Consider the following 26,914-nt stretch of genomic DNA (forward strand, 5'->3'; position numbering starts at 1 on the left):
CAAATCCTCAGGTTTCTTGGAACTTTGAAGTTACAGATGTTCTTTTTTTTTTTTTTTTTTTTTTGCGGTTCTTTTTTTTTTTTTTTCTCCTCTCACTGTTGTGGCCTCTCCTGTTGCAGAGCACAGGCTCCGGATGCACAGGCTCAGTGGCCATGGCTCATGGACCTAGCTGCTCCGCGGCATGTGGGATCTTCCTGGACTGGGGCATGAACCCACATCCCCTGCATCGGCAGGCGGACTCTCAATCACTGCGCCACCAGGGAAGCCCACAGATGTTCTTTTAATTACAGCTGTATAAGAAACACAAAAATATGGAATTGCCTTTCTCAGAGGTTGGGGCCCTTAAGACCTGAGTGAGAAATGAACATTTTTCAGTTATTTCTTCAAGTATTTTTTCAGTCCTAACTTTTTAATCTTTCCTTCTGGGACTTGGTTGACACTAATGTTAACTTTTTAAAAAAATATATTATTTATTTATTTTTGGCTGCATTGGGTCTTCGTTGCTGCGTGCAGTCTTTCTCTAGTTGCGGCGAGTGTGGGGCTACTCTTCGTTGCAGTGCGCGGGCTTCTCATTGCAGTGGCTTCTCTTGTCGTGGAGGACGGGCTCTAGGCGTACAGGCTTCAGTAGTTGTGGCTCGCAGGCTTAGTTGTTCTGCGGCATGTGAGATCTTCCCGGGCCAGGGCTTGAACCCGTGTCCCTTGCATTGGCAGGAGGATTCCCAACAACTGTGCCACCAGGGAAGCCCCGAAATTTTATATTTTAACTGGCTTTTTCTGACACCAGTCTACCAGGGCAAGGTGGGGTGCTGCCAGGCAGAGGTAGAGAGTCTAAGTTTCTCACTTGACCTCTGTTGACACCCAGGGAGTGGTGTTCCTTTTCAATGATGGGCAGAGGTGGGAGGTCTGGCTCCAAGTGTGATCTCCACTGACACCACAGGTTGGGGGTAGCCTTGTTACCTCTGGGCCATGGTCAAAGTCCTGACTCATTAGGTTTCTTGTGACACCATCCCAGCAGGGAGAATGAGAAGCCCCTTGTTACTGCTGAGTGGGGTGGAAATGCAGGCTTTTCACATGGTTTTCACTAACATGGTGAAACACGAGTGAGGTCCCAGGGGAGGCCTCATCGCCAGCCAGCGGAGATGAAAGTCTCCGCCCTTTACTTGGTCTTCTCTGGCATCACACTGGCAGGGTGTTGGGGTACCTCCTTGCAGCCTGGACGTGATGGAAGTTTAGGCTCCCCACTGGGCCTTTGCTGTTGTGAGTGTAGGTGGCGCTACAGTTTCCTCTGGGGGATTTGACTGGAGTATAAACTTTTTTGTCTAAAAGTTTCTGTCTTACCGGGTTGCTCCTTTCTTGGTCTCTTGACTAGAGAGACAGCAGGTTTTTGTTGGGGCCTTTTGTTGTTCTTTTCACCCACTGGCATTTCTGAGTTGCCGGCTTCTTCTGTTCCAAATCTGGGGTATGTGGGGCAGAAAGAAAACCTACAGAGGGGCTTCCCTGGTGGCACAGTGGTTAAGAATCCGCCTGCCAATTCAGGGGACACAGGTTCGAGCCCTGGTCTGGGAAGATCCCACATACCACTGAGCAATTAAGCCCATGCACCCAGGGGTATTACAGCCATCTCCTTGCCAACTGTCATGCCCTTCAAGCTCCAGGGCTCCCTATGGCATCAGGTTAGGCTCCGCTGATACCACATTCTTACTTAGCATCCCCCCATCCCCACCCCAGTCCTGTCCTGCCTCCCTCAGCCCTTTTCTTCTAGAGAGCACTTCCACATGCACCCCAGCCCCCATTTCAAGCTCTGCTTCCAGGGAATCCCCTTACGGCAAGTGCTGCGTAAGTTGTGGGTCTAAATGTCAATGTCGCCACTCCTCCTGGGCAGTGTTGAGGGAAGAAGAGGCCTTGCTACCTCTCTTTCTCCTGCTCTGTCAGCTCCGACTCCACACGTACACACACAGGCACATATGCCTCCCTGCAGCCCCTCCTCCCCCACCTTCTGCTACTGAGCTGCTCCCCCGAGGAAGTGGGCTTGGAGGAATTCTGTCAACCTTGAGGCTTGATTATGAGTTTTTGGTTTTCAGATGAGACCAAGAGAAGGGATGCCCCACCTCACTCAAAAAGGAACAGAGCGACGCCTGGCAGCCTATTTTTTTTTTTTTAATTAATTTTTACTGGAGTATAGTTGCTTTACAACTGGCAGCCTCTTGTTACCTGCTCCCGGCCTGGCCTGACCTGACCCTGGGGACCCTGTAGGGCTCCACACTGCAGAACCGCGGGGGCATCACTGACAGGCCTGCCGGGTTCAGGCTTGCTGAGTAGCCACTCGACCACATTCCACGCGGCAGCCACAGTTTGTCTTGGCGAGGTGGCCCTCTAGGCCCGACTCCAAGAAGGCCTGGGGAGCAGCCCAGACAAACCCGCTTTCGCCACAGAAGCCAAAGCTGGCTGGGCTTGAGTCGGTGCCAGCCCCAGTGGCCAGACCCTCCTCCACCCACCTGAAGGTGGACTCAGGCTCTGGGTGAGGGGTTGGATGTGTGGAGGGGGCTAGGCTCCCAGTTGGGGGAACCCCAAGAGAGGCAGCAGGGGCAGGGACGCAGGCCAGAGGGCTTTCCTGCCCAACCCTCCACCCTAAGGCAGGCCTTCAAGAACTGGACTCACAGGATGGCTGCCCACTATAGCGTGGCCCTTGGCCATGGTGCTAGATGGATAGCCCCTTACACCCTAGCCATGGAGAGGCACCTACACCTCCCCTGGGAACCCTGGAAGCCCAGCTCGAGGGGCCCACTGCACAGCGAAGGGTCTCTCAGGGGCAGTGTTCACTCCCAGGCTGGCAGGGAATGAGGAAGGAAAGGCTTTGGAGAACCAAGATGCCAGGATGCTGGGCTCCAAGGAATAACAGACCTGCTGTTGACGGTGTTTTCCTTCCCCTTTTAAACACTTGGCTCTTTTTCTCTCGTGCAGAAACAGTCTAGTTTCTGTTATTGCCCTGGTGGGAAGCCTCTTCTATATCTTTAGAATCATGAAGTCTCTTCCAGTCTGTCTCCAGTGGGGAGTGTCTATGGACTCAGAACACCCTCCTTCCCCTTGGCAGTCCCCTCAGCTCTAATCCCAGCACTTGCCCCCCCCTCACCCCCATCTACCCGGGGGTGGCCCTCTGTGCTCCCTGCCAGGACTGAGGCAAGGAGGGGTGGGAGTGGGGGTGGATACCTTCCCCTTTGAGAAGTGAGTGGGGATAGGGGCTCTTGGACAGATGGCCCACGAGCAACTTTCTGGAACTCCAAAAGAGGAGACCCAGAGCTCAGAGTCCAGCTGAGGACAGACAGGTTAGAATTGAGGTAGAATGACTTAGTGAGAGACTGATTTGCTTTTGTTCTTGTGTTTTTCCCTCCCCCTCTCCCAGAAGGCATTAGAAGGTATCATGACAGGGTGAAGTACTGAGGTGGTCTTCAGATCTCTGCATTTTGTTTCCCAGAAACCTAGCTTCTTGAAGAGAAGTGGGGAAGGTGAGGGCCAATGGGTACATTCTGGGAGAGTAGCACAAAGAGAGAAAGAGATAGAGATAAAGAAAGAGAAAGAGACAGAAAGAGAGAGAGAGAGAGAGAGAGAGAGAGAGAGATAGAGAGAGAGAGAGAGAGAGAATGGGGCTATATGTTAACAAATATTATACCCTGGGTAAAGGAGACATGGAAGTGTACCATTAAGCATACAATTAATGCAGTTAATGCAGTGGTTTAACATTAGACATATAATGAATGTAATTCAGCACGTTAACAAAATAATGGAGAAATTCACATGATTCTCTCAATGTATGCACAGAAGCATTTCATAAAATTTGGCATCTATTCATAATTAAATTTTTTTTTAGAAACTCAGGAATAGAAGGATGCTCTAAAACCAAACATGATACTTAATGTTAGAAGTTTACCTTTCAAGATCAGGAGCAAAATAAAATTGCTCACTAACACTACTTCTAATTAACATTGTATTGAAGGCACCAGTGATGTATTTTGGCAAGAAAAGGAAAGAAAAGAAATAAGGATTGGAAATGAAGAAATAAGACTGTCCTTTACAGATGACATAATTATCAACTTAAGAAAATCCAAGATGGGACTTCCCTGGTGGCGCAGTGGTTAAGAATCCGCCTGCCAACGTAGGGGACACGGGTTCGATCCCTGGTCCAGGAAGATCCCACATGCCACGGAGCAACTAAGCCCGTGCGCACAACTACTGAGCCCATGCGCCTAGAGCCCGTGCACCACAACAAAGAGTAGCCCCTGCTTGCTGCAACTAGAGAAAGCCCGTGTGCTGCAATGAAGACCCAATGCAGCCAAAAAAAAAAAAAAAAAAAAAAAAATCCAAGATAATCTATGGATAAAGTATTACTATATGTGAGCAAAGCAAGGTTGCTGAATACAAGGTTATTGTACAAAAATCAACTGTATTTCTATAAACCCACAACAAATAGCTAGGAAGTGGAATTAAGAAAATGATATCATATATAACAGCATAAAATAATCAGATACTGAGGAAAAAATAAAAGATGTGTAAGACTTCCACACAGAGGCCTATAAAATACTGTTAAGAGAAGTTTAAAAGATTTAAATAAATGGAACAATACATAATATTCATAGATTGAAATTTCAACATTTTAAAGATATCAATTCTCCATTAACTGATCTATAAATTCAATACAATCTCAATGAAAATTCAGGAGGCTTTTAAAGGATTAATAAATTGGGCTTCCCTGGTGGCGCAGTGGTTGAGAGTCCGCCTGCCGATGCAGGAGACACGGGCTCGTGCCCCGGTCCGGGAAGATCCCACATGCCGCGGAGCGGCTGGGCCCGTGAGCCATGGCAGCTGGGGCTGCGCGTCCGGAGCCTGTGACCCGCAACGGGAGAGGCCACAGCAATGAGAGACCCACGTACCACACACACACACACACAGAAAGAATTAATAAATTGATTATAAAATTTAAATGGAAACGCAAAGGACCAAGTGTAGCTAAGATAATCATGAAGAACTGAGTTCGACAATTTGCTGTACTGGATATCAAAACGTACTATAAATCTAAAGAAATTAAGATAGTGTGGAATTGCTATAAAGGTAGACAGAAAGACCCGTACACATATGGAAACTTAATTTATGATAAAGGTGCCACTGACTTGCAGTGGAGAAAAGATGGTCATTTTAATAAATGGTGATGAACCACTTGACTATCCATACAAAAAATAAATAAATAAATAAACTTGACCCCTAGCTCACACCATATATAAAAATCAAAATATCTTCTTGGTAAGACAGGAATAAAGACACAGACCTACTAGAGAATGGACTTGAGGATATGGGGAGGGGGAAGGGTAAGCTGTGACAAAGCGAGAGAGAGGCATGGACATATATACACTACCAAACTTAAGGTAGATAGCTAGTGGGAAGCAGCCGCATAGCACGGGGAGATCAGCTCAGTGCTTTGTGACCGCCTGGAGGGGTGGGACAGGGAGGGTGGGAGGGAGGGAGACGCAACAGGGAAGAGATAGGGGAACATATGTATATGTATAACTGATTCACTTTGTTATAAAGCAGAAACTAACACACCATTGTAAAGCAATTATACTCCAATAAAGATGAAAAAAAAAAGAAATTATAGTTTCATGGAACAGACAGAAGGAGGTATGCTAAGTTAACAAATGCTTTTTTTTAAGGGAGAAGTGGGGAGTAAGAATCAGAAATACCTGTTACAATTTAATACACTAAATGTGGCAATAAATTATAGCTACATAAAAAAATATCTTCTTGATTTGGGGGTAGGTGAAGATTTCTTAAAAGGATACAAGAAACATTAACCATAAAGAAAAGATTGATAACTTAGACTACATTCAACTAAGAAATTCTAGTTATCAAAAAATCCCTTAATGAGAGTGAAGAGCAGGGGAGTGTGAAACAAGTGATAGGAGGGCTCTCACGTTGGGGTTGGTGAGAGAGAGCTTGTCTGGTGTGGTGTTCTTATGAACACCAGACTTCAAAGCTGGTGGCTTCAAGGTGGCTCATGCCCTTCGGTCACCCAAAGGGTGTTGTTACCGCGTACTGGAATGGCAGCAGAGGAAGGAAGCTTGTGGGTATACGTGCAGAGGTGTGGACAGGGAGGGGAGGGTGGCCGGCCCAGGCGCAAGAGCGAGGAGCTTCTGAGAATCACTGAAGAGCCTGGCTCTTCTAGGGGACAAAGACACTGTGTGTGATCTGTGAATTTTTTCCTATTTGGAGAAATCATCCTCGGGAAGAGAAAAGAGATTTGGGGGTCCACTTGAACCACCTCAACCATGTTTAATGCTTGCCTCATTCTAAGTTGACCATATGGCGGGGGAAATAGACCTTAGAGGTTACTCTGGCAAACAACTACTAGTTTATCTTCAAGGGCATGAGGCTTTATTTTTTTAACTTTTACATTTAGGTCCACAATCCATCTTAACTGATTTTTGTGAATGGTATGTGGTAGAGGTCAAGTTTCATTTTGTCTTATGAATATCCAGTTGACCTAATGTCATTTACTGAAAAGACCATCCTTTCTGTACTGCATAGCAGATTCCATTTTTCTGGGAGATTTTTCTTTTTCTTTTTGTTTGGCTGCACCGTGTGGCTTGTGGGATCTTAGTTCCCCAACCAGGGATTGAACCCAGACCACAGCAGTGAAAGAGCTGGACCACCAAAGAGTTCCCTGGGAGATTTTTCCTTTTGGAAAAAAATAAGGGCCCTGCCAATAAGGGCAGGAATGGGAAGAATGAGGACGTTTTGCACAACAGTCAGCAGTAGGGCTGGTCAAAGCTGCTGCTGGGCTTCCCTTGAGTCAGTGAGACCTGTCCACAGTGGGTCCTGTTTGAGCCAAGTACAGCCCCAGAGGCTGCTCGAGGATGCAGGGCACAGCAGCCTGGTTCTGCTGGGAAACATATGTGGGAAGGAAGCAGAGGATTTCCTGGGAGATGCTCTCTCTCTAAAGGTCAAGCAACCAAGTATCTGACCCCCACCTTACTTCCACCCCATCGGCCCTGTGGAAAGAAAGCCCGGCGGTAGGCTGATGCTGGGAAGGGCCCCTTTGTCACCTGGCATCTTGGTACCTCAACTAGAAACAGTCTGAGCAGAATTTCTGTCACCTGGTCCCAGGAGAGGCAGGACCTACAGATGACGGAAAATTCATAAACTTACTTCAACTAGGAAAAACTTCCTCTTCCACAGGCTGACTGCCCGGGGCCACCTCCGGTACGCACTGTTGTGCCCCATCCAGACCCCTCATCTTTACCTCTTCAGTGTACACCTGTCTGACCCCATCTGCCAGCACTGCATCTCTTCCCCTGAGAGCTTTCTCTAGCTTCTGGGGCCTGTTACCACCTGCGAGGCCACCTAGAAGTTCCAGGAAGGTGGTGCTCCCCTCCTGCTGCCCCCGGAAGCTGCTGACCACTGACTGACAGAAGTCGGTGTATAAGTAAGTACACAAGCTCCCTGGCCCCTCAGGTGGGAAATCTCTGAGGCGTGTGTTTTATACAGTTTCCCAGAGTTCCCTGGTGGGATTAAGCTCCAGAAAACTCACAGGAGTGACTTGCTCACAAGTACACTGTATTGGGCTTCCTTACTCTCCCTGCCTCCCTTCCCCCCTCCCTCACTGGTGCTTCCTGAGATTGCCTCCCAAATAAACCCTCTGAGCACAAATCTTTGTCTCAGGCTCTGCTCCTGGGGGAATCCACAGGAAGACAACCTCCATTCCGGGTACATGATGCCACCCTGACTGATATGAACGTAGGCACTGGGGCAAGGTTAGAACTTCCACCACTGGCCTGGGATGTCCAGCACCTGCAGGGGTCAGTCCTCATGAACCAATCAATCCTGTCTTGTCTACAAGGCCTCAGGACTGTCACTAGGCTAGGACCTGGTGATATGCTAGCATTTAGGGGCTTCCCCGGTGGTGCAGTGGTTAAGAATCTGCCTGCCAATGCAGGGGACAAGGGTTCGAGCCCTGATCCAGGAAGATCCCACATGCCGCGAAGCAACTAAGCCCGTACGCCACAACTACTGAAGCCTGCGTGCCTAGAGCCCGTGCTCCGCAAAAGTGAAGCCACCACAATGAGAAGCCCGCGCACCCCAGTGAAGAGTAGCCCCTGCTCGCCGTAACTAGAGAAAGCCCATGTGCAGCAACGGAGACCCAATGCAGCCAAAAATAAATAAATAAATATGCTAGCATTTACTGGGCAGTGGGTTCTCCACACAGATTTATGTAAGATCAAGACCAAGCTTCTGCTGCTCAGTTTAATATCGTCCTGAGTCAGGACGGCTGGATCTATGGAGAATGGTGTCCCTTTCGACTAGAGAATGTTGCAAGCCCAGAGAGCTGTTCTGGCTGTGAGGCCCAGGAAAAAACGCCCTTGTTGCTTTGCTGGAGTTGCTGCAGATCCAGATGCAGACCCAGACTTGGCTGCAGGCTTGTCTGGTACTGACCCATGACTCATGGTCCAGTTTCACTCACTCCTCACTGATTTATTGGCTACAAAATGACCTGGTGTGATATTTGCCAGATTTGGTTAATAGTTTTCATCTCAAGTGGTGGCCCTGACTAGAGACTGTGTTAAAAATGATTTTGTGACCCTGGTGGGTCTGTGGCATAGAACTGTTGGTTCTACTTGTTCATACCCCCTCAGACTCACCGCTCCAGAATTTGCTTACAATATCCTACAACAAAGTCTACTGATGGCTTTTTCTCTGCAGGAGACACAGGCAGGCCAGAAGGGTCAGAGAGTTAATCTCCTGGGAGCAGCCCCCAGACAGTGACAGATGAGGGCTGGAGGATCAATATCCCAGATCCTCTGCCCCTTGGGTGGGAAAACCCTGAGTTATGTTCTACACTGTCTTCCAGAGTTCTCCAGCAGGGAACCTGTCTCGGGTTCTGCTTCTTGGGGAACCAAAACCAAGACATGCAGGAAGAACACTGTTAGTCAGCCTGGGCTGCCATAATAAAATACCATAGACTAGGCAGCTTAAACAAAGAAATTTATTTTCTCATAGTTTCAGAAGCTAGAAAAGTCCCAGATCAAGGTGCAAGCTGATTTGAACCCTGGTGAGGACTCTTCCTGACTTGTAGGTGGCCGCCTTCTTGCCTGTGTCCTCACATAGTGGACAGAGAGCTCTGGAGTCTCTTCCTCTTCATACAAGGACACAGTTCTATCAGATTAGGGCCCCACTCTTATGGCTTTATTTAACCTTAATCACCTCCTTAAAGGCCCTGTCTCCAAATATAGCCACAAAGGCAGAGGGGTTTGGGCTCCATGTATGAATTTTGAGAGGACACAATTCAGTCCAGAGCAAACATCACAGTGATTAGCTCTGCCTGCTGTGGATGAGGGAGTGGGCAGTATTTATCTATCTACCTACCTCTCTCTCTCTCTCTAACCTGCCACACTGTGCTGCTTGCGGGATCTTAGCTCCCTAAACTGGGACCCCTGGCAGTGGAGGTGCAGAGTCCTAAGCACTGGACCGCCAGGGAATTCCCAGGAGTGGGCAGTGTTGACTCAAATGGTGGCTTGAGGACAGTTGTGAGATCTACGAGGACAAATATCACATCTTATTTATACGAACCACGGCACCTGACCCCTTCCAGGAACCTGCATCTGGTACAGATTAGCGCTCAGCAGATTATCAACCTGGGAGGGCCCTGGACTGTGGAAACTGCTCGGAGCCTGAACGGAGCAGGGCATGGCTGGCAGGCTTTGGGGCTCTGCAACACAGGCTGAAGGCAGGAACTGAGGGGAGGCCAGGCGAGCACTGAGAATAAAGCAGGATTCTTAGGTAGGAGGCTATCTTATCGCGGGCCCCGGTGAGATGAATCCCAGGTATTGGCAGGAACACAAGAGAAGAAAGTGGAGGCCTCTAAAGGACAGGGCCAGTCTCTCTGCCTTGGCAAGTATAATTTGTCCAGAGGGCTGCAAGGCATGGGCTCATGGGTTGGGGAAGGACAGGTTTCCAGTGGCCAGAGCAAAGGACTGCTGTCAGGAGGAGAGAAAAGGAAGCTTGAGGCCTGGAGTTGGACCCTGGGATCTCTGGACAGTGCATGAAAAAAGTGGCTTCCAGTGCCAGAAAGCTAGACCTTTGGGGTCTAGGGAACACGTTTCAGGGAGAGAACTGGGATTCATCCCAGAAGTTGGGTAGATGAGCCTGGGAATCTTGCCTTTCTACCACCCATCCTCCAAAACTCTGAGACAGGAGAGCTGGAAAGTGCCTAGGCCTGGGAAGGAGGGAGGAAGTTTGGGGTGTCACTTAATCAGGCAATCCTAGGAGCCAAAATTTGCCCCACCCAGCAGCCTCCAGTCAAGAAGGATTTCACTTCTGAGCCTCTGTACATCTGGGTAGTATTTAGTTGGCTCTGTTCTGGTTCCCAGCAATGTCCTTCTGACACCCCCAACCTTGGTCCTGCTCAGACAGCTGGGGGACTGAGTCCTCAGTGCCCAGAATGGGCTCCCAGCCAGAGTTCTCAGGGCTGAGCCCGTGTCCTGGGTCTTCCCACCCCTCCCCAAACCCCCCAACTCAGTACCCAAGAGCAGATATGGGGCAGGGAATACTTGCTCAGTTGAACTCTGATGCTGTTGAAAAAGTCCAAGGTATAAGAAGGCTGCCCAGGGGCATGGTTTAGAGTTGCAGAGCTGCTGAGAAAAGCAGACCCACACCAAGGAAGCAGACAAAAGAGGCTGGGTGGCCACCTGCACCTGTGTTTATTGTTTTCTCCAACCTCAGCAGAGCAGAGTATGAGACCAGGGGCAGCTGGACTCGTTCCGTGGTTCTATGGGGCCAGCCAGAGTCATCTGTGTGTGGGGCCAGAGTCCATGAGACATCCACTGAGGGCAAGATCCACAACCAGGGGGCCTGGCACCTCCTCTTCTGCACCCTTCATGCCCAAAGCCCCCACCGGGATTCATGATGTGGCAAGCATGAGCGCTCAGGACTCAAAGGAAGTGGGGCAGCCACAGAATCAAGTGGCTGTCAGAAGCTCCATGGGAGCCTAGGCAGGCCTCCTGAGGCTGCTGGGCACCACCCCTTGTCCTGGAGAGTAGTTGGGATGCCGGGATGGTTGAGATGGGTCAGACGCAAACAGGACCTTCCCAGGCCACCTCTTCCTGAGCTCCTTATCATACTCCCCATCCCATGCTCCTGTCACCAGATGCCCTTGGTCTGCACAAGGTCCATCTCTTCCAGAGGAACCGACCCAGCAAGTGAGGTCAGGCATCCAGCACCTCCACGGGACGCTCTCCTAACAAGAGCATCAGCACAGTGCTGGGGCTTCCAACCAGCCTCAAGGGAGGTGAGAGAAGTCTGTGGGACGGAGGGGCCCTTGAGCACAGGGAGGAAGGCCTCTCCCTGTTCAGGCCTGTGGGTTGAAGTCTGCCTGCAGCCCTGGCCCTGCATCTGTCTGTGCTGCCATCCAGGGCATGGGCGTGAATCCTGGAGGGACCACTAGTCCGGGCTCAGTGGGGACAACACCTGTAGACCTGGTGGGGAGAGGAAAAGATGAAGGTCCTGTAGGAAGGCTGGCTGCAAGGGGACAGGAAGCCACTTCTCGCCTCTTGTTCAGCCTGGGCCACTGGGCTGGGCTATGTGGCCCTGACAGCTGTCTAGATGGGCCCTGGAGAGGGAGACATGGACCCCAACACCCCATCCCTGCTAAAGTCTTTTGGAGAGAGCCCATCCAAGGTCAGGAAGGGAAGCAAGACTCAGCCAGAGACCTACCGTAATTAGGAGTACGCCAGGCCCTGAAGCCCCCGAGCTGGAGAGTGGAACTTGTCAGAATCTTCAAAAGGCTGGTCTGCAGTAACCAAAGCAGGGGAGCCATAAGCCATGTGTAGCCTGTGCCCCTCTCGACTGGGGGCAGCATGCAGGACATATGGCACTTTTTGAGGGCAGAACTATCAAGAGCCTTGAAGGTAGTCAGCCACCCCCAGTCCTAGCCTAGGCCCAGCACTGCAGACAGTTAGGTGAGGTGTGCCCCCCAGACCTCTTAGGAGGTACAGCCCCAAGCCCTTGACCCCCTAGTTTCTTCAATCGAGAGACATGACTCTGGGCTCTTCTTCCCAGCCTGTCTCCTTCAGAGGGCCTGTCTCAAGGTGAGGAAGCAGACGGCCATGTATCAGGACAGCAAAGGGAAGAGGTCAGCCTCCAGTACAGATACCTAATGCAGCGGTAGCAGCATGTCTTCCTCCCACACCCCCACGAAATTCATCACTTCCATCACCCTTGCCTCTTTCTAACCCCCTTCCCATGGTTTGCTGCAGGAGAAACTGGTGGCCTTCTGTCCTTCCTATTCCCTGCATTTTTAAGCTCCAGACACACTTAGGTTAAGAAAAATTATCCAAAACTTGGAAACAAGGCTAAATATAACTGTGTTCCACTTTGAATTATCCTAGAGCATCATCTAACAAGCCCACCCCAAGGGTCATCTTATTCTAAGGGATGCAAGTCTTTTTGACTTGCTATATACACTACTGGTTAGAACCCAGGCTTTAAGTTGGATGTTGACTTGGAGGAGATTGATAAATGGCAAATAACAATCATTTCACTAATGGGCTGCAGGAGGGGTGACCTGGTCTCAATTCCCTATCTGTAAAATGGGGAAGGTGAAGCTGGGCTAAACCTTATCTAAGGTCAGTCCCCCTCCATCCAGCAAGTGACCTGGTCTCTCACAGTGGTGTATGCTATCCTCCAGTGGACATAGGGAGGTGCAGGTCAAAGGCACGCAGCCCACGGTGGGGTTTTTCCAGCTCTGCATGTTGGGTCTTTACTCTGGCCTCTGGATGAGGCCTTGAAGTGGTTTCCAGACCTTCTCCAACTGGTACTGTTGTCTCCTTGATGGTCCAGAGTGAGACCGTCCCAAGCTATGAGGCCCAGGGAAGTGGGGTCCAGATGGACCTCCTTGAACCCCTGCGGAGCTCCCTCCTCTGCAACCCCCAGGGAGAACTGGTCACCTGGCTTGAAGCTCTTGTGAGATGTGGATGGAGTGGGCTGCGCAGGCCCAGCTGCTCTGCCAGGTTCCAGCGAGGCAGCACGGAGCACTCACCTGGAAGCCCCTCTCCATGGGCTCTGGGGCAGGCCTGGGGTGGGGAGCTGGGTGGGCGCAGCACGGGGGCGAAAGCACTCCTCTGTTTGACAGCGGAGATCATGTTGACAGGCGAGAAGGAGAAGACGCTGGTGGTGGGGGCAGCCGCCGGGAGGGACATAGAGGAGGCAGCGGCCAGCGGGGGGCTAGAGGGCATGACTCCAGGGCGGGGAGGGGCAGGCGCAGCAGGGAAGGCGGTGGGAGACACAACAGGGAGACAGCACCAGAGTGAGCAGCTCGGTTGCTGCCCTGGCATGAGAAGTATGCCCTGTGCGGGCTGCTGACCTGGGTGCCAGGCTCAGCCCAGACTGGGGGCTGTGAGGGTCCTGGGGAGACCAGTACAGGGTAGAGTCTGGAGGCAGGCTGGGAGCCTCTGGGGTTGCGGGCTAGCATTTGCCCTTTTGGGGGTTCTGGAGACCCTTTCTTAGCATTGGAGATGATAGGGTCAGATGAGGTTAAAAACAAACAAACAAAACCCAAAAAACGAAAGCAAAACCAGAACATCCAACAAAAGCAGATACTGAGAGGTGCCCGCAAAGATGAGTCATGAGCAAGAAGTGAAACAGGTTAGGATTCCTGCTGAGAACCACTGGGATTCTGAGACACTAAGAAACACTGACGGGCCCTGGGGCATCAAGGTCAGAGTCAAAGGTCAGGGTTCACAGCAGAGCTGGGGCAAGTGGCCAGGGACGAAGTTTGGGGGGTACACATAGGCTCTTGTTATAAGGCCCCTCTGTCCAGGATCACAGCTCACACAAGAACCCTTACTCCCCCCACAAATATGTTCCCCTTACCAATTACACTCCCTCCAACCCCCGACACTTTGTTCTCTTCCAGCTTAATGCAGGTCCTCATCATATTCAGCCCTGGTCCTGGAGGCCTCCTGTATCTCCCTCTTCCAGCAGGTCAATTTTAAAGAAAGGTACAGAGATCCAAATCCTCAGATCTTCCTGTTCCCTAACCCCCTAGCCCCCATGGCTGTGGCTTGCTCTCCTGGGAATAGCCAGGGAGCCTCCTGCACACAGCCTTTGCCTGCCCCTCCTTCTTGCAGCCTCCTCTCCTGGGGGCTCCTGCCCAGGGCATCTCTGAATTCCCCTTTCTACAACCTCATCTGAACACAATTCCCTGCCTCTCTCTTCTAAAGACCAATAAGACTGTGATTTGAGTGTTGTCCAGGCAGCGGGCAATGGGATGAGGGTGGGGGTTTCCTGAAAGAAACCAGCAGCCTGAGAAAGATGCTTTTGGTATCAGAACACCCCCCACCCACCCCCTTTGGAACAGTGATGCCTTCAACAGCTACCCCTGTTCCAAATGTACTCGGCCCCATGGATCACCGTCTCCTTTTAAGACAATGCTGACTGCTAGCTCATGAGGCCCATGGAGCTCCGTGGAGGGCTTGAAATAAATGCCAGAAAATGTACTGTATCTCTCAAGGCCCAGAGCTCACAGCCACATTTTGTAGCTTGGGTAGTACTGGGAGTTGTGGTTCAGTCCAGGGCTGCTGGCGGCTGAAGCAGAAGACAGAGGGGAGGTCCGAGCAGACAGCCTCTGGCAGGGACAGTTCCGGAGGTCATTACAGGCACGTCCTGGCAAACTCAATGAGAATGATGACCACTGGAGCTTCACCACAAAGCGTCGTGCACAAGGGGGAGAGGATGGGGACTGGACAGGACAATCCCACCTGATGGGACTGACCCTTAGGCCAGCCCAGGGTGTCCCCAGTTGATGCTGGAGTGAGGCTTCAGCAGCTGTAGAACTCTTGATCTCCTGACTGAATGGGAAGACCCCGGGTGGCTGGCTTTTGCCCACTGGGGCAGTGTGTTCCTCCACTGCTGACTGCTGTGTGTGCGGTGGAGAAGGGGGGCTGGTGTTCCAAACTCCACCAGCTTCGACCTGGGGGGCACCCTGAGAGAGGTGGTAAGAATACTTTCCAGAACTGAAGGGAAGTAGGAGCAGTGGAGCCTGGCCTGAGCAAAGGGGAGACAGGAGTCTTGGTGGGGACACCGGAGGGTCATGGTTTGTGTGGACACCAGCAACATGGGGCTTCTGGTCCCAAACATTGAGCCCATGCCAGAGGTAGAGAGCCAGACTCAAACCCACAGCCAAAAAGAGCAGTACTCAGGATGTAGGCCATGGGAAGGAAGGCTAGGCAGGTGCCAGATATGTTGGTCTTCAGCAATAGCAAACATATGACAGGGGACAGGCGAAGGAATGGCAGGGAAAGCCTTCTTGGCCAACCTTCCCCATTCCTCTGGCACGACAGTGTCTCCCAGGACTCAAGGTGCAATCTCTCTTACAATTGATGGGGGAGGCTCCTTGTATGTGAGCAGGGGCGGAGCAATCCCCCAAGCTGGGTGCTTTAAAAACACATCTGCTGAATAGCTAAGCTGTAAGAACCTGCAGACAGGCTGTTCTGGAATTTGCTGTTGGAAGGAGGGACTTGAGGGCAGTGCATGGTAAAAGCATAAACGCCCCGTCGCGCATCCACCCAGCTCTGAGCCGCCCACCCCAAGAAGCCAGACAGAAGACGGTTAATGCCCATAGCCAGTGCTGGGATGCAAATTCACACACGCTTTCTGAACTGCGTCTGGGCCCTTTATGCACAGTGGCACATTCAGGTCTGAGAACAACCCTAGGCAACAGGTGGTACTGATCCGGTTTTACAGAGAGGAAACTGAAGTGAAGTAACCTGCTGAATGTCAGACAGCTCCTGATTTGGACAATCAAACTGTGAGTCCAGGTGTCTGACTACACAGAATTCTTGCTCTGCCCAACCAGACTGCTGGGAGCCACGTCTTCCCTCCTCAGGCCCCTGCCTCTCCTGGGGGGCGTGGGGCCAGGTGGAAACCTACTTTTCTTGGGCCCTGAGTTCCCTTGGGCTTCCGGCAGGGGGCACCAGCCCTCCTCCTGAAGTCCTGGCATAAGATTGGAAAGGTGGCGGTCCACTAGGTTTAAGCAGGATGTCCCCGTGTTAAAGCTCGTTTCAGTAGGAGGGGAAGGCTAGAAGCGATGTGCACAACTGCTGTCAGCAAAGAGAACTAAAAGTGCAAGAAGTGCCCCGGCGCCGGGGTTGAGGGCTGGGTCTCCAAAGGCAGAGAGAGAGAGGTCGAACACAGAGAGGGCTGCCCTTGCCTCTGAGGGCAAGGCCAGGGTCGGTGCTCACGCGACAGGTGACAGGAGCTCCCCCCACCCCTCATAGGGTAGGATGGAGCTGGGCTGAGCCCCATTCTGCTCCCCGGGGCCTGGTCCCTCCCCCACTCCCCGGGAGGCAGGGGACACTCACTGGCGAAGGGCGATGTGGCCGTGGAGCCATTGAGGAAGCTGGGGGACGCGGGCACACCGAGGCCGGCCACGCCCGGCGCCCCGTAGCCGCCGAGGCCAGCTCCGAGGCCGCCGCCGTAGCCACTCTGCTGCGAGCCCGGGCTGGGCGCGAACCCGCGGGGGGACGCACTGCCGCAGCTGCGCGCGTAGCCTGCGGGAGAGCGGCCGTCAGGGGCGCGCGCCGGCAGGGAAGGGGCAGTCTGAGCTGCGCCGGCGGCTGGGAGGGCGAGGGCGGCGGGACGCACCCGGCTCCGGCCCTGGCGTGGCGTCCCCGACGGCAATGGCCAGCGGGCTGCTGAAGGCGTTGATGCCCACGACGGCGGGGTGCGGGTGGCTGGGGGCCAGGGGCCCGAGCGGCGCGGGCGCGCGGGGGGCGCTGTACAGAGCCTCGGCCACGTCTGCTGCGCGCTTCAGGAGGAGCTCCTGCGAAGACAAGAGCGGGCACGGCCGGGGCAGCCGCGGGCACCGGGAAGCGGGCAGCCCCGGGCCCGGCGCGGGGAGGCGGGCGGAGGCGCCATACCTGGTTGCCGCCGGGCACTCCGTACAGGGCCTCCGCCAAGTCGGCCGCCCGCTTCAGCAGCACTTCCTGGGGGCAAGGAGGAAAACAGCCGGACGGAGGGGCGGCCCCGGGGGCGGCAGAGGGGCCGGGAGCCGCCTCTTCTCCCCTCGGCCACCGGACACCCTTCTCCCCGCCCCGCTCCTCTGAGTACCTTGGGCAGCCTCTCGGGGTCTCCGGGGTGTCTGGGAATGACTTTCTGTAGCCTCTGGAATCCGTAGTCAATGGTGGGCTCATTCAGGGCTGGGGAGAGGGGCGGTGTTTGGAGGACGCCCCTCCCGGCACGGCGCCAGGGCAGGGCCAAGCCCGCCAGCAACCAGTCCGGGAGCCTTGCTGCAGACCTCCTCCAAGGCCAGCCCAAACCTCTCGGAAAACTCCGGGCACTCGGGTCAGCGAGGCTCGGGAAGTTTCCTCAGTTCCTTTCTTGCTCATTCATTCAACAAATGTTTACTGAGCCAGCTGCTTGGCATTAACACACATGCACTATACGATCCCATTTGTGATTAGAAAAAAGGCAACTGTATATATATTAGCTTCAGTATTCCTAGGGGCAGGACTGGAAAGTTTTGTCTGCATTTGGTCTTATCAGGAGTGAATTATTTATTATAAAAAAAGAAAAAAAAATACCCAACAGTCTTCATGTATCACAGCTCTGGTGGCCTCTCAGCGGCACCTGACCGTTAGGGGTATGCCTGTGTCCCAGGAGTGGGCTGCCCCACACCCAGGGCTCTGGGGAGGACACTGCAGCCTCCTAACCTGGCTCCCGAAGCCCTCCTCCTCCTCCTCACCTCCTCCTGTAGCCTGGCCCCGACCTATCTTACCAGCCTCAAAGGCCTACCTACCTTCTCCACCTCCAACTCTAGATTTAGTGAATTTCCTTTAGTTTCCCCTAAAACGTAAGGCACTCCTTCACCGGTCTTCGTACTTGCCATTCCTTCTCCGGGGATGCCTTTTCCTCCTCATCTCTACCTCCTTATTCACCCCTCTGGTTCCAGCTTAGCAGTTTAGTCCACACTCGTGCCTGGAGGTTTTCTCTGACAACCACTAGCTCCTCTATTGTGTAACTCTACCCACCCCATGCTGTGTTCCCTGTGTTCCCCCCTCACTCTTATACTGGAGCTCCCCGACAGTAAGTAGGGTCACTACTGAGTGTCCAGTGCCCCTTGAAGGGCTTGGTGAATGTCTGTTAGGTGGGGTGGGGGAATGGGGAAAAGTGCCAGATGGTGGAGGTGGAGAGGATACGGGCCAGTGGTCAGATAGACCTGGGAAGGGGGATGAAGCCACATCTTCAGGAGTAGCTTACACTCCTGTCTTGTGTTAACTTCTCGCCCTGGCTTCATGCAAGGGGTGTGTGTGTGTGTGTTCGTGTGCATGCAACGTGAAGCCTGCGGTGGCTTTGGGGGAACCAAGAGAACCGGGAAGATTTGGGGAGCAGCAAGCTATTTGGAGGCATCTTTGAAATAAATCTCCCTGTGGAGATGTTCTAGACACTGGGGAGTGCAGAAGGTGAAGGGGGTGGGGGGAGTTGCTCTGGAGAATGCTGGAGGCAGAGAGAATGTCCGGGCAGGACGTCTGAGGACGTGGAGGCCAGGGAAGGAAACAGAAGCACAGGGAAAGAAGGTCCGGAGAGGAGGTGTCCTAGGATGTGGGGTGAGTGCCAGCAGGGGCTTAGGGGGCCTGGCTATTCGCTGACTCCTACACCAGGGCTGGTGTGTGCGGCGTGGGGCTCCATCCCACAACCCTGGGCCTCCCTTCACCCCCCTGACTCCTTACCTGTGTAGACAAAGCGGCCGGGGGCTCCCTTGCAAAATTGCTTGGACTTGTAGGACAGGGTCACCTCCACCACCCCAGGGATGTGCCGTGGGGGCGTCTGCACCCGTATGGCGTGGGGCGTGATGAGCTGCGAGGGGAGAGGGGAGGCCTGCGGGTTCTGACCCGGCGAGGGCAGGGTCCAGCCCCAGGCTGGGAGGGAGACCGGCGGGAGCGGCCCACCTCACTCCACACGAGCACGTTCCCAAACACGACCTGCAACCCGTCGAAGAAGTTGTCGCCGATGACAATGACGGTGGCGCCGCCCGTGGTCCAGCCCTCCCCAGGACTGATGGCCTTGATGCAGGGGGTGGCAGCTGGGAGGCAGGAGAGGAGCCAGGTCAGGGGCCCATGCCAAGGTGGGGACTGGGGCTGGCTGGGCCCGCGGCAGCGGGGCTGGCCTGGGGGTCCTGACCTTCGGAGGGGTCCAGGCGGCGCGCCCTGCGGCCATGCTTGGAGTTGTTGTGCACAAACATGTTGTCGGACACGGCCAGCACGTGTCCATCCACGCTCACCGTTGTGGATACCACCACCTGTGGGGAGAGCCAAGGCCAGCCTGGCTGGGGCTTCCAGTAAGGGACTGCTGGGAGGCACTGGCAACTTGAGGCCGGTGGCTGGATACTGGAGTTCAGGGTCACTGGCATGGGGAAGAGCTTCAGCCCCTCTGGAGCTGAGCTGGTGGAAGGGGGACCAGCTGGGTTAGGTGACACCCTCAGATGCACAGTCTCTGGCTGCCCAGGGGAACTGACCTCCAGGAGCCAGAAAAATCAAAAGCCCTGAAGAAAAATCTCTGACTCCTTGGGCAGAGTGGCTACTGTTTTTGCACCCACATATACCACAGGCTGTATCCCTAGCGCTCCAAGGCAGGAATGGGTCTTAGGCAAGTGGGAGTGAGTGTTTTGATGGAGGGGGAGCATTGGCCTGAGAGCCCATCAGCAGGAGCCCCCGCTCTTGGGAGGAAATTGGGGCTACCTCCTTCTCCCCGCTACCCTTCACTGGGTGGGGTGCGCAGGTTGGGGATGTGCTAAGGGCAGCTGCTCTCTGCTTCACGCTATGCAAATTAGCTGGGTTGTTAATCATGTAAAAATGTCACAATTAGCATCTCCTTAAGTGGGACTCTAATGAAGCCTCCCTTGGCAGCCAGCTTAAGTTGAGACAGAGCTGCCCCACCCCCAGCAAGCACCAGGCTCCAAAGCACTAGTCTGTGCAGGGGTCTGTCCCTGGGGCCTCTCTCAGGGTGGCAGGGCCACAGCCGCCCCGGCCGCCCCATCAGGATAGGGCAGGTTTGCAGGGGAGAACTCTCTCCTCAGACCCACCTGGAAGCGGCGCATGTCTCGGGGATTCCCCGCATTCTTTAGGCAGTTCTGGTTGCATTTGAGGAAGAACTTGAGGAAGAACCTGAAACAGTGTGGTCGGTGGGCTCAAGGGTCTGGGGGTTCCAGAAACAGATGAAGATCCAACTGCTTCCGGCCACGCCCTCTCCCAGCAGGGTAACTTCCCCTCTGCCTGCTCACACGGGGCACATACCCCACGTGCCCATCCTAAGCTACACACACACAGGGTACATGTGACACATTCAGTAGACCTGTCCCAACGGCAACTTCCCTACACAGAAAATCCCCCACCTCCACAGTGTACAGATCACACAGTGCTTAATTATCTCACAAATATATACTCATCACATCTCTACACAGTATATTCATCCTAGAGAATACATCCATTATATATACGACATATACCTAGGACTCATGAATTATTATACACACCATACGTAGCAGGTACTTCCACTTACCTGTAAACTTAACCCACACCATGTACGTTTGTCATAGTATATGCCCATCACACACAGAGGGCATCCATATCACATAGTGTATCCTTCCCCCAGAGTACGCCTATCAGCCACAAGATGTTTACTTACAACAGTATAACCATTATATCCACACTGTATACGCCTAATATACTACTACTCACAAGGTACAGCCATCACACATAATGTAGACCCACCACACTCAGGGTATACCTTCACAGAGGCATACACAATATATGCTCCACATCAGGTTGGACTCATCACACACATGTGGTATGCTAATCACACAGAATCTATACCATCATGCACAGTGTGTGCCCATCCTACATAGTATAGGCACAGAAAGAATATGCGTATATGCATTAGTGCACCATTTTTATGTTGTATATGATTACCCAGAATATAGTCATTGCAAATATTGTACCGTCATTACGGTAAAGTACAATGTACTGTATGTAGAGGTCCCCCCTACAACAAATCCCTCTCACACACAATAGACTCCCTGCCCCGGCACATCCCCCGCAAACAGATCTCCCTCATACACATTCTATATCCCTTATACACATAGCAAAAACCTAACCACACAGAGCATGTAGCCATCACATACACATGGTATACCTGTCAGACACACCGTACAGATACACGGTGAATACCTTCTTTTTCACATACGGTAATTAGAAAAAAGCACAGTATATGCAGCGATGTGACTGCTTTTTAGACAAACACATGAGAACTTGATCCTCCAGTCCTTCCGGGCAGTTGATGCAGACGGTGAGGCCTTGGCCCCGCCGCCCCGCCGTGAGGTAACCATGGATAATACTCTGGATTTGTACTCTTCATAAACTCAGGATACTATCAGTAATCTGCCTTCACCCCTACAGGACTCTGTGAGTATCCGGGAAGATGCCCTTTACAAAGCTGTAGTGTGCTGGGCTAAAGTCTGTGGGGGTCCTGGCACATGGCACAGCTTCCTGGGCCGCTCTATGAGCTCCTCCAGCAGCTGCCTGTTTATCAGCCCCCTGGTCTTGAACTCCAGATATGTATATCCATTTAACTCATCAGAGTTGCCTCCAAGCTCTACGAACATGAAATCAGATTTATTACAAGCTCTGAAAGCTTAGTCCCCAAAGAGGAGGTCCCCAAGTTCTGGGAGGGGTGGGCACCACTCCTGGACAGAGGTTTCCCAAGGGGGCCGTCCCTCATTGGGAGCTGGCAGCAGTCACTTTCTTGGAGATGCATCTCCCCTTGCACTCTGCCGGTGACCCCCTCAGCCCCTGTCATATTCCCCCACACAATGGGCACCCTTCTGGGAACTGTTTTTAGTTCCCTTTCCATAGAGACATTACATCGGCACGCATTTTCATCCATAGTGGACACCACCCAAAGAATACTTTCATGTAGTGTAGACCTTCTATACACCCCTGCAGAGCATTTGGAGGTGAAGACACCTCATGTGACCCCAAAAAAGTGCACACTCGTGTAGACACCACACACGTGCCCTCTGTACCCAACCCCACTCCCAAACCTGCAGAACCCTGGGATGTGGCTGGAGATGAGGGCTTTCCAGGCACTGCCTCACTGTGTAGCCTGGGGTAAATCCTTTCACATCTCTGAGATCCTTCCTTATTCATGAACCAGGAGAGTAGCAATTGATGCTTGCTGAGGTCCCTTCCGATCCTGTCTTCATTTCAGCCTCCCAAAGCCTCAGGCTGCTGTTTCCTGCAGGATCCTGGCTCCCCCTGGGGAGTCCCCCTTTTCATCCCCTCCTGCAGCCCTTGCCTGGCAGGTCTCCCACCCCCTCCCTTCCCAGTACAGGTTGCATCTGTCCTTTGGGTCCACACCAATTCTCACTCCCTGTCTGGCCAACCTCTTCTGGCCCTTCTAGGCTTTGGAGACCACCCCTCCCTGAGAACCTCAGGGCCCTGCCGGTACCTCCATCTATGCAGGCCTGTCCTGGGACATTGCAGTTTCTGAGCCTCGTTGGCATTATCTGCAGAGTGGTGTTGAGTAAAAAGCAGCCACACAAGACCTGGGCCTTCTGTGGGGGATACTGACGGTCAGTCCCCTTTTTCTTTCTCCCTGAGCCTCTAGCTCAGAGCTGCACACAGTCAATGCCATCAGTGGTGGAAGAAGGGTGGCTGAAATCTCACCCACCACGAGATGGTAGTCGGTGAGGCTGTGTCCAGCCAGTACCCACCCAGTCAGAGGCCAAGCCGATACTAACACTGCAGACAGCCTGCAGCCCTACCACCAGTCTCAGGGTTGTTAAGCAAAAGCATCTACAACTCGAAAATAAGGCAAAAAGATGACAGTGAGTCCTTTCAAAGTCATTCTGGAACAGTGGTTTTCAAAGTGTGGTGTCCAGACCAGCAGCATCAGCATCACCTGGGAACTTGCTGGAAATGCAGAATCTCAGGCCCCACTGCAGACCACTGAATCAGAAACTCCTGGGGTGAGACTCAGCCATCTGTGTTTTCATAAGCCCTCCAGGTCATTCCGATGCACCCTGAGGTTTGAGAACCACTGCTTTACAGCTGCACTACCCAATATGGCAGCCACCAGCCCCGAGTGGCACTGAGCACTTGAGGTTTGGTTAGTCTGAATTGCTGTAAGTGTAAAATACATACTGAATTCAAACACTTAGGAAAAAAGGAATGTAAAAATATCTCATTAGTAATTTTTTGGTGTTGATTACATGCTGAAATAATATTTTGGATATCTTAGGTTAAATAAAATATATGATCACAATTAATTTTACCAGTTTCAATTCGTTTTTTAAAATGTGGCTACTAGAAAATTTTAAATGACAAATGTATAATGGCTTACATCATATTTATATTGGACAGTGCTGTTCCAGAGTATTACGTGGACAAAGCCACCTAAGAGTTAGCTGATTCTCTAGGAGAAAAATCTTTGACTAATATTTGCTATTAATGGGGGCCAGACTGTATAAAGTTAGGTGCTAATTTGCAGAAAACTGATAAGGTACAAATGATTTTTGTTGGGAGAAATAAATAACTTCTGTTTGGTAGAGAAATGAGCCCTAAAGCTTACAATTTTATTGTCCTATGGACATTAACTAGCTTTGTGTCTAACTTGGGAATCTTATTCAAGTATTTTTCACATATCCTGTTTTCTCTCCCTCCCTCCCTCCTTCTCTCTCTTCTCAACTCTTTCCTCAACTGTCTATATCAGTTTCTCTGAGCCTTCTTTGAACCAGCTTTGTCATCCTGCTGGTTCCTTCATTAGTAAGTTACAGAAAACCTCAACACACGCTCAGTAATAATTTGTATGAGAATCATACTTCTAACATTTTGAATATTATGCTTTAAAAAGGGTGACTAGCACCCAAAGGGTCCTGTCTTCCAAGGTTAGTCTTGAAATTCTGCAGCACATGGCCTGGAGTTGGGGGATTTCCGTTCTGGTCTAGGAGAACCGGAAGTAGTGCCCAGACCTCTCACTCCTCCCAACAGTGCCTGGCTATCCTCAGCCTTGGAAAGGGGGCTCTGGGCCCTTCTTTCCCCACCGCTGGGAGACAGACACACCATCCACACCTCCGGAAGCTGGAAGGCCAGGGTGGGAATAACGTGAGGACAGTCCAGGAAATTTCTCCACAGGCTGGCACCACAGGGTGACACTTTGTTACACCTTGAGGGGTAGAGGAGAACCCAGAGCAGTCCGGGAAGGATGAGAATGGTGTCGGGAAGAGGAAGGAGGAACAGCAGATCCTTCAAGCCATGTCTGTGCAGAGGACAGATGTGGAGGCTGGGAAGTGGAGAGGGTCAGGTAACCCAGTGGGAAGGGGAGCTGTAGGAGGACACCCTACAGGGACCTAAGGCAGGAAGGGATGTGCACTTTGTTGAGGGCCTGTAAAATCCTGCTTTTCACCAGGGAAGCACCCCCCACATCCCAAACCTGGATGAGCCCTAGTGCCAGTGTTTTTGAGCATCTCCCCTCCCACCACCTAGGGGCTGGAAAAGAGCCTGGGGAAGCCCCCTTTCCCTGGCTGTGATGGGCCACAGCCCACAGGGTTGGCTGACCTGAGGGTAAGCATTTTAGGATGCCCCCTGGGTTGGGGCAATGACCTGTGCCCAGTGCCATCTCTATTGTGGCCTTAAGGTTCTCTGGGGGCACAGACTCCTCATCTGGGCCTCATAGAAAGGTCAAGTGCTAGAAGCTGCCATTAGAATTACTAGAAGAAACCACCATAAATATAAGCATGAGTTACAAATAAAATGCAAAACTATGCAAAAAAATTTTTAAGTGATCCAAGTCTAATCTATTGAGCACTTAGCAAGTGCCTGCAACTCTGCTGAGCCTACCACTTGCATTATCTTATTTAATCCTCTCATAATCCCGAGGTGGTGTGGTGTAGGTCTGCAATCATTCCCACTCTACTGATGAGAAAACCAAGGATCAGCAAGGCTAAGCTACAAAGTCACAGTAGATGCCAAAGTCAGGATACGAACTCGGGACTTTATGAACCACTGATACTGACAAGAGTCATGGAAAAGTCCCTGTAAGTGGGGTTTTCGAGTCCAACCCTGCCCCAGCCACGAGGCTGCCAATGCAGGACAGTGCAGCAAGCCTTCCTTCAAAATCAGCCGTGAGAGGCAGGCTGTGCAGGGACCAGATTAGCCATTTCATGGGGATTTCCTCAAGGTTACAAATTCATCAGGGGTGCAAAGGAGAGACTCAGGTCCTAGTTGGGGCCTTTGGCTATTGTGACAGCTGCTCTCAGTCTGAGAAGATTTTCAGGATTAAAGATCAGGACTTTAAGATGAGTCAAGAGTTGATCATTGTTGAAATTCAGTGAGGGACAGATGTGGTTCATTATTCTATTCTGCCTATATGTTCAACATTCTGTATAATAAAAAGTTCAATAAATAAAAGACCAGATGAAGAGCTCTGAACAGTGGTCATCCAGCTAATAAAGCATGTAAAAGGTGGAAGTTATGCATCACGACTGATGCCTATGATATAAGTGAAAGATAAGAGCAGTTCACCCACACACCTACCTTGCCACATCCTGAACTTAGTCTAGCCTTCCTAATCATTTCTATAAATGCTTTTTATTCCTCCCTGTAAACACAACTCAGGATGAAATTAAAATGGACTTTCCTTGTCAATGGAATATTCCATACCAAAGAAGCAAATGCTGGATTGAATATGACTCAAGTGCAAACATGTGACTTGCACATAACTTCTCAGGTGTGACACCATTGCACAAGGAAAGCTCCCCTCGCAGAGTGCTTTACTCAAGAGACACTCAATACATAAGGAAAATGTGGAGGTGATGGATGTGAGTCCACTGTTAAACTCTGGGTTCTCAGGGGGTGGAGAGCAGAGTGGGATGGAGCTGCTCTTTGGAAGGCTGTGCCCAGGTATCATGGTGGGTTGGTGCCTGCCTGGGTTCCCCCACTCGCAGCTCCTGTGAGTGTTGGCTATTAAAGGGCTCACAGCTGGGGAATTCCCTGGTGGTCCAGGGGTTAGCACTCTGCCCTTTCATTGGGGGGGCCCGGTTTCAATCCCTGGTCGGGGGGAACCAAGATCCTGCAAGCCGCGTGGTGTGGCTAAATAAATGAATAAATAAATAAATGGCTCACAGCTGCCCCCACTACTCGAGAATTATCCTCAGCCAGAAGCGTATGCTCCTCACCAGCAGCCCACAACCAAAGAAAGACCGACATCACAAGGAGGACCAACTCTTAGTACTATTCATACTCAAACTCCCCAAAGGATCAGGCTGAAGCTAGACTCCAGCTGAGACTGTCTCCTTCCTAAGCTGCTTCTCCTGCCCGCTCCTGCTTCCCTCACTTCTTTTCTCCCTAGAGCTCTCCTCCAATAAATCACTTTCACAAGAATCCCCATCTCCAGCTCTGTTTCTAGGAATCTCATCCTAAAAAATCAGGCACAGAACTTTCACCAGCTTTTCCCTTCCTACATCACTCTGAGATACTTACTTAGAGCTAAAATTATGTTTGCGCTTCCAAAGAGAAAGCTGTTAGGAACTGAAAGAGCTGGGCTGAGCCCAAGGATGCTTGCAGCTACAGGCCTGTCAGGAGCAGGGAAACGGAAATCTAGATCACAAATGCGGTCTGATAGAACTTTTCCAAAAATGATATCCACTAGCCACAGGTGGATTTTCTTTCCATTTTATTTTATTTTTAAAAATTGTTTATTTTTTAAAATTAATTTTTATTGGAGTAGATTTACAATGTTGTGTTAGTTTCTGTTGTACAGCAAAGTGAATCAGTTATACATATACATATATCCACTCTTTTTTAGATTCCCTTCCCATTTA

General features: G+C 51.7%; 1 protein-coding gene across 2 annotated transcripts in view; it reads right to left on the reverse strand.

Annotated features, from left to right (window-relative positions):
* Positions 1-11,759: 11,759 nt before the first annotated feature.
* Positions 11,760-26,914, reverse strand: part of EBF4 (EBF family member 4) — a 54,327-nt gene continuing 39,172 nt past the window's right edge. For both annotated transcript variants that reach the window (XM_065893372.1, XM_065893373.1), the window contains 10 exons: positions 20,120-20,201; positions 19,219-19,336; positions 18,987-19,120; positions 18,768-18,894; positions 17,149-17,237; positions 16,959-17,024; positions 16,684-16,861; positions 16,401-16,589; positions 13,079-13,276; positions 11,760-11,830 (listed from right to left, as the gene is read on the reverse strand). In XM_065893372.1, coding sequence (XP_065749444.1) covers positions 11,760-11,830; positions 13,079-13,276; positions 16,401-16,589; positions 16,684-16,861; positions 16,959-17,024; positions 17,149-17,237; positions 18,768-18,894; positions 18,987-19,120; positions 19,219-19,336; positions 20,120-20,201 — 1,252 coding nt within the window. The remainder of the gene's footprint in view (positions 11,831-13,078; positions 13,277-16,400; positions 16,590-16,683; positions 16,862-16,958; positions 17,025-17,148; positions 17,238-18,767; positions 18,895-18,986; positions 19,121-19,218; positions 19,337-20,119; positions 20,202-26,914) is intronic.

Source organism: Phocoena phocoena, chromosome 15 (genome assembly GCF_963924675.1).
Source record: "Phocoena phocoena chromosome 15, mPhoPho1.1, whole genome shotgun sequence".
NCBI classification, from domain to species: Eukaryota; Metazoa; Chordata; class Mammalia; order Artiodactyla; family Phocoenidae; genus Phocoena; species Phocoena phocoena.